General features: G+C 35.6%; 1 protein-coding gene and 1 long non-coding RNA gene across 3 annotated transcripts; one reads left to right on the forward strand and one right to left on the reverse strand.

Moving 5' to 3' along the window:
• Positions 1–786: 786 nt before the first annotated feature.
• Positions 787–2,325, forward strand: LOC145036798 (uncharacterized). The gene is made up of 2 exons (XR_013678546.1): positions 787–1,563; positions 1,637–2,325. It is a non-coding gene; the product is annotated as an uncharacterized LOC145036798 (long non-coding RNA).
• A 660-nt stretch (positions 2,326–2,985) lies between these two features.
• On the reverse strand, positions 2,986–7,398 carry TRM26 (RB1-inducible coiled-coil protein). Of its 2 annotated transcripts, XM_078985283.1 has the most exons (7): positions 7,116–7,398; positions 6,248–6,276; positions 5,986–6,130; positions 5,709–5,788; positions 4,182–5,639; positions 3,941–4,091; positions 2,986–3,836 (listed from the first exon to the last, which is right to left on the reverse strand). In XM_078985283.1, exons 3-7 carry the CDS (start codon positions 6,065–6,067, stop codon positions 3,223–3,225), a joined length of 2,385 nt encoding a protein of 794 aa, XP_078841409.1. In that variant the 5' UTR covers positions 6,068–6,130; positions 6,248–6,276; positions 7,116–7,398; the 3' UTR covers positions 2,986–3,222. The 2 variants fall into 2 exon arrangements, with proteins under 2 accessions (XP_078841409.1, XP_078841408.1); XM_078985282.1 differs by lacking the exon at positions 6,248–6,276.
• Between the last annotated feature and the right edge of the window lie 345 nt (positions 7,399–7,743).

Genomic DNA, 7,743 nt, shown 5'->3' on the forward strand with positions numbered 1-7,743 from the left:
ATCCAAGCAATTTAAAAGGAAAAGGACAAAAAACAAGATTTTAATTTGTTTAATATTATGTAATAATAATAAAAACAAAAAAATATATAAAAAAAAAACAAAAAGACAATAAAAGAAAAAAAAAAGAGTACATTAGGAAACTAGGATACATAGAAAAAGGGAAAATACTGGCTACAGATATTTTTTGGGGTTGAATTCCAAAATATAGACATAAAAAATTGGATTTTCAGGTATAGACATGGATTCCGCAGAGGTAAGCTCTGAGTGCTCCACGGATTCCACTGTAGCTCCGCGGAATGACAAAATCGTAAATAAATCAGAGTATTAAAAAAAAACTTAAGATCCATTCCGCAGAGCTACCTTCGAGGAATGAACTCATTCGGCGGAGGTAGCTCCGATGAATGGATCTTCAGAAAAAAAATTATTTCCAATGATTCTTTTATGTAAAGATCTCCGATTAAAAGATCAATTTTTTTCCATCTAACATTCATTCCAAACATTGTTAAGATAAATTCATACTATCATAGTCTTTTCTTAAAAATAATTAGTTAAGGAATGAGTATAAGCCTTGAAGAATCGATGTGAAAAAAAAATTCTGAAGATCTATTTCTCAGAGCTATCTCCATAGAACGAGATCATTTAGGTAATCCACATAATGGATATTGAAGTTTTTTTTTTTTTAGGAAAAACCTCATAAAAACCCTATGCATTATTCCCCAATGCTTAAAAAAACACTTATATTGTTTTTTTGTACATTTTAATCATTATTTTTTCTGAAACCTTTTAAGCTATCTAATTCACTGAAACCTTTTAAGCTATCTAATTCATCAGGTAACCCTAGGTTACCTGCTCTCATTAGTCCGACGTGTTCCTTTGTGCAGCCGGAATAAATAAAAATAAAGAAACAAAACACAACTTCTAATTTGTTCTTTGTTCTTGCTGTGTATCTGAAAAAAAAATCAAGACATCCTTCTTCTTTTCTTCTCTCTTTTGCTCGAAAAAAAAAAATTCACAAGTTTTTTTTTTTTTTTTTTTTTTTTTTTTTTTTTTTTCTCTTCCTGGTTCGATCGAAGGAGGAGGCTATTGGGATGTTTTGGGTTCGAATGAGGGTGGTATAAGGGAGGTCTCCGCAGTAGGTGTTTCCCTTTTTTTTATTGTAGGGATAAAGGAAGGAGATGATGAATAGTGCAATGACGATGGCTTCAATCGTAAGCAGCAGTGGTGATCTTTATTTTCTTCTTTCTCTTCGATGGCTTCAATCTTGCTTAAGCCACTTGCCCAAAGAACCAGATCTGTTTGCTTCTAAAATGGCAGTTGCGTAGATCCGGGTCGAATTCGGGTAAAAGAGAACCCGTCTGGTTAAGATTTAGACGCTCGAGGGGACTTTGATCGGTAGAATAGAAGTGGTGGACGGATGTACAAATTGGAGGCGATGATTCCTGCTTAGAGGAGGCAATCGAAGGCTGCAGTTATGAGACGGATGATAGCACCGGAGAATTGAATCCAGGGGCGATGGAGAACAGTGGTTCCGTCGGATTCAGGGGAGGTGGACATGGGTTGAAGGTAAGCCCATGCCGCATGTCTTACAACGTGATTCTTTATCGACATTTCATAACCCGAATGGACGGTGGAGCAGGAAGCTTTAGGGGACTGGACATGTGCTGCCGGCAATGGAAGTATGTCCCGGAAGGAAGTATAACAAGTGGGTTTGATCGCGATCAACTCAAAACCCACTGAAGAAGAAGATGATGAAGAGGTGGTGGCAGTTGTTGTGGTGGCGATGGAGGAGGAGGAAGAAGAGTGGTAGGGTTTTGTGTCGACAGTTGGTGTCCCGCTGGAGTTCCGTCGTCTGAGGATGGGGATTGGTGGTGTGCTAGAATCATCGACGGCGACAATGGCGGCATCCATGGCAGTAGATGAAATTGAGAAATTAGAGAGTGGAAAAGATTGTATAAGATTTGAGAAATGTTAAATGGTTTTGTAGTATGAGTAAAGCCAATAATTGGCGTATATTGTCCATGTCTTTGTAATGAAGCTTTGAGGTGATTGACGAAAGAAGAAGAAGAAACAAGATTACAGCTTTTGGAGAAGGAGAATGGAGCCGCACCCAATTTAACCCATATTGAATAAAACCAAATCATCTATTTAAGGCCATGTCATCCAATATAAGCCACATCAACTATTTTACCGGTTAGCTTGGGTTAACAGTCACAAAGGATGAAAACAATCAAAGGTCAGAAAGAATAGTGGTTAATTTGTATAAAAAAAAATAATATAAGGTTTTTTTTTTTTTTAAGTATTAAGATATAATACTTTGGGTTTTTATGTGGGTTTCTTTTTTTTTTTTATTTTATAATACCCTTATTTATTTACGATTTTACCATTCCGTGGAGCTCCAATAAATTCCACGGAGCCCTTATGCAGAATCCATGTCTATATCCATCCAGAAATTCAATTTTTTGTGTTTATATTTTAAAATTCAATCTTAAAAAATGTCTACAACCGTTATTTTTCCATAGAAAAATCCCCTTTATTTAAGGTTGGGATTTGGTCGCGCAACACCATCTTTGTCAGGGGTCAACACTCAACACCGTCTTTGTCACGGGTGCTAATTATTGTAGCTATCCCATTTGGTAGCTTAGAGTTTTAGTAGGTTGTGATGTATAGGGCTTGAGGCTACGAGCCCATAATCTCTACCCTTCACTTGTTTACCTTGTGTGTGTGCTTAATTTTATAATGCATGTTGTAGTATTATAGGTTTAACCCACTAGTTACGGTTAAATACCAATTGGCCCCTAAACGGATTGACAATTTTACCCCTGACCAATTCCAAGAGCATTTTATTATCATTCTTCATTCTTCAGTTAGTGGCATCAAGGAAATAGTTGTGTTTCCTCCAAATCTTGCAAGTATAACAAAATCAAATCATCCAACAAAATACGCATTACTAATTCGGAAAAGAAATCAACCAAAGCACCCCAAATATAAGAAGCTATATATTTAAAATTTTGGTTAAAAAAGTAGCATTTTATCAAGAATAATTTGGCATGCAATCAAAAAAAGAAAACACCCAAAGCACCCCAAAATATGATCATAATCCTACAATTAAAACAACCTTACTCTAAACACCACAAAAAAACATCCCTACACTAACCAAACCTCAACCCCATCTACTTTCACTCATTTCATTCACACTCATATATATACACAATTTATCCATTTTTACAGTCTAACCATATCCCTCATCGTTTCTTCCATAAGATCCTTAAAAATCTGACACTCAACCTCCTTCGCAACAACATCAATCTCCTCATTCGCCAATTCCATCCATGGCATTGACCGTAAATCTCTACTCACCATCGTGTCAAAAAAGTAAAAAGATTTGTCGACGTAAGCATGTAAATATTCACGTAACATCCCCCACACTTGGTCCAATAACGTGTCGCCATGTGGCGGTCTAATACCCGTACCTTTTCTACGAGCCAACACTATTGAGAGTACCTCGTTCAGTAAATCAAGTAATACCTTGTGATCTATCTTTCGTTGGTCGGATTCTGTTGAGGATAGTTTGTTGCTATTTACTATGTGTTTTTGCGATGATTCAACTTGCTCAAAAACCGTGTTGGTTATTGGTTTTGTAAATGTGTCCCATTTGGACAACGATTTATCAAATGAATTATGGTATAGACCGGATGCAACCAGTAAGTCTTGTATGTATGCTTCGTTTTCATCTTCAAGGTCTACAGTGTCGACCTCGTTATCATACGGTTGTTCTTCGATTTGAGACTCCTCGTATACTCGACCCTTCCCAAGTTCATTCAATTGTTTCCGTAGCTCTGTTAGTTAACAAACAACTTTATTGTTAGATATTCCCAAAACCCTAACGAAATAGAATGACTAATAAATGGAATAGACAGTGTAATGGAAAATAGTCAAATACCATTTAAATTGGAGCTGATGTCTCTAAAAGCTTGAGGCATATCATTGTCATCTAATGGAGTTGTGGTCGGACTCGCACAATATCTAAAGTACTCCTCATGGATGCTGCTACACACGGACGCCGGACTAGGTGGAACCTCAGTCGAGTTTTCCTAAAATCGAAATATATAAATTCGTTAACAAAAAAGGAGAATCTTGCAATATTTAATAAAATAAATAAATAAATGAATAATAATTCTCACGGGTCTATCGGGAAAGTTCATCATAACCGTTGGTCCATTCATAATATCTTTCACAAAACTCCGATCATTTTCACGAAACTGATCATTAGCTGAATGTATCTTTCTAATTCTCCCAAATAATCTTGCCCTTAGAGACAAATTGTATTTCAAATTTGTCACTTTTTCCTTCAAATTGAATCGATCTTTCCTTTCTTTTTTCACTAATAACTTTTCGTTACCTTCATGTTTCCTTCGAATATGAGCACCAGTTACCACGTGTCGATCTTCTAGAAGAAGCTTTCCAAACGACGTTCCCGATGATACAGGAGCAGATAAAGATCTAACAAGATTTACAGGAGAAGACAAAATCATATCATCATGGTCATCATCGGGCCCACACCTGAACGATTTACTTTGAATATCGTTTTCAGTTTCATCAATTGAATGTGAATGTGACGATGACGATTCTCTCTTTAAAACATTCCTTAATCTCTCCGACAAATGTTTCCTCGTATCTCTGCTAATGAACTCCGGAGAATTCGTTTGATAAGATCTTGTTGATTCGGATCGAAGCAAATTAGTTCCGAGGTCTTTCGTTACGCTTTCTCTCACTTGTTTTGCGATTCGTTGCGCGATTTGTTTTGGATCCGACAGCCGCTCACTGTACGGCGTTTCGATTCCGCCGCCTCTTTTGACGCTTTTACCTTGTAACTCCAGTTTTAACCGTTCTTTCACTTCTTCTAGAAAATCTTCGATTTTATTTCTATCTTCAGAAGCATGTGAAGAAGAAGTCGCCCATGGCTCTTCGGAGTTACTAACGTTGTCAAAACCAGGTCTCAGAATTACAATCTTTGTCGGCGCTGAATACTGGTCGAAATCTTCGCTTAATGTTTCTCTTCTTTTAAAAAACGATCGTTTTTCATCTGATTTCAAAGAACGAGACTTTCGTAAATCTTCGTGTGTTTCGACTGGATTTGCGTAGAGAGCCATTTTTTGTTTGTTGAGATTCTGTTGAGCGATGAACTGGTCAGAAACGGCGACGTTTTCAACTATCTTTGAACATTCTTTAAACCTTGCGGTCTGCCATGCCTCGAATTCCTTTTTAAACTTTTGTAGTTCTTCCTCTTGAGGATGCTCACGTGGCATGGGTTTCTTTGATGACGTGTTGACACTCCATTCGTCAGAATCAGTCTCTTCGTTTAAATGAAATGAATCCAGATTCATCTGTTTGATAGATTTTGAGGAAACTGTAGAGCTAGCTGAGCTACTTCTCGTGAGTTTTTCTTTATAAAAATCGTTCACTGGTTTTGTTTCGATTGGCATTGTATCCACCCCCATTAATCTTGCCACAATGCTTGGGGCGTTTCCTCTGCTCTTGGGCTTTTTCGTCATTTCATCACTTATTAACTTCTTCATTGGAGCCTCGGTTGGAAAATAGCCAGTTTCATACCAGTCATGTGTCCCTTGATGCTTATTATGCTGAAAAATTATAAAGTTAAAATAAATGAAAATTTTAGATACATTTATATATATACACACAAATCTTACCAAACCATCATCTTGTTGTGTGTAGTAGCTCTTGTAAGTTCCAACAGGAAGGTCTAAACTGTTGCGTGGGGCCTCTAAACCTGAAAGGCATCAATTACAATATCACTTTTAAGTGTTTGGTTCTTTCTTTCTTCTCTTCTTTCGTTTTAAGGTATTGAAAACTACGCTTTAAGTTATTGGAAGTTTTTGAATTTGGAGGCACGTGGTTTTTCTTCGGTTTTGGATGATAAAATCATAAAAATGGGTTGTGTATGATTTTAATGTTAGTAATGGTTACCATGAACATTTCTCTTTTGTGTACCAATTTTTCTAGCCATGGTTCCTTGTTTTAAATCAACTAAGTGGAAGAATCCTCCCATATACAGGTAGTGTCGCCACCAAGAAACGTGAATGTGCTCAAGGGGAAAAGTTCATTTCACAGCCTGTAAAGCCATAAATAAGATAATTTAATATATCGAAACCTAATAGCCTTGAAATCTAAGAAACAAATAAAAGAATATAGAGGAAACACCAAAGAACACACAGAATATTTATCTTACATGTGAGTGGGGCTTTGTTCAGCTAGAACCTGGAAATTTCAGAGTTCTTTGAATTTATTAAACTTGCATCAAAATATTTCCGTATAAATACCCAAACAAAAATGATGATGTGGGTCTAAGCGATTAAAAAAAAAAAAAAAATTCTGAATTGTTTATGTGGTGACACATTTTCTTACAAACACATTTATCTGGCAAGTGAAGTGCATTATAATTAAGCACAGCCTGGGCCTACCTGTTACATGCTGTATTTAATCAACTCAGTCAAATATCACATTATCTTGTTAAAATCATAACCAGAAAAAGCTATTATTTCAATTCTTATTTTCTTTTATCTAGTTACATGATTAAATCATTCAATGCAATGAAACAAATAGTAAAAATCCAAGTAGAAGTCTCAAAGAGAAATTTACATCAGGGAATAACTAATAAAATAACTGCTCTCTTTTTTTAAACTGTATTCAACATTCTATCGCTTTTATAGAAAAATAACTGCTTCATCCCAAAATAACTGCAAAACATTCGTTTCTCCTATTTTATCTAAAGGCAGAAGATTATGAGAATCAATCATCTAATTAATCAGATTTCAGCTCACAAATGGGTAAAGGTCAAACACAAAATTCAGCTACCCCAAACAATTTCAATTGAACAGAAATCCTTACTTATTAGGATAAGGAACTTGATGAAACCAAGTTAATCAATGATTATAGCGGATATATCCAGAACATTTGACAATATATGCTTCATTTGATGAAATCATCACAGAGAATCAAAATCCAACAAACTCGAGAAACAATCATGAATCCGATGTCATGATTGCAGGGAAATCTATGAATAAGAATGAAGGAAAGTCATCGGAATTATGAATTACCGTTGTTGTTCTTCTCATGATCAAGTAAATCATCAGCATCCAGAAATTCCTTCAGATCCGAACCAGAAAACGAAGCTTGTAATAATCATCATCATCATTTAATTCAGCGCATTCAAGAATTTGTTGGAAGAGTGGGAGAGAGAAGAAAGTACAAGTTATTGAGAGAAGCAGCGTTGCAGGGAATCTAAACCGGGAAATAATTATGGCGAGATGAGGAAAAAGTTGTGCTGCTTGGCTTTTTAGCATGAGACTTCCCACGACCCAAAAGCTCTACATCGTGTTGTCTTTATTATTTCTTAATTATCGAATACGGCTATCATCATAACCGTTTGATTTATCAAATTATTAAAAGGGAATAATAAATTACAATATTATATTAAATAACACTTATGTTTATCATTTAATTCAAGGACAATTCATTAAAAAAAAAAAGGATACATATTGCTTAATTTTGCTACCTCCCATATGCTCTTAAGGGAGTAAAATTTCATGAGGTTCGTATGATTTATATCTTAGCATATCCAAAATATTATTAATTTGGAAAAAGTTAACGGGGACCCGCTCATATGATGATTTAAAGTTATTTTTTTTTTAAAATTAAATACTTTTACGGGTTATATTATACCAG

Source organism: Lactuca saligna, chromosome 3 (assembly GCF_052625555.1).
Source record: "Lactuca saligna cultivar CGN05327 chromosome 3, ASM5262555v1, whole genome shotgun sequence".
Classification (NCBI taxonomy): Eukaryota; Viridiplantae; Streptophyta; class Magnoliopsida; order Asterales; family Asteraceae; genus Lactuca; species Lactuca saligna.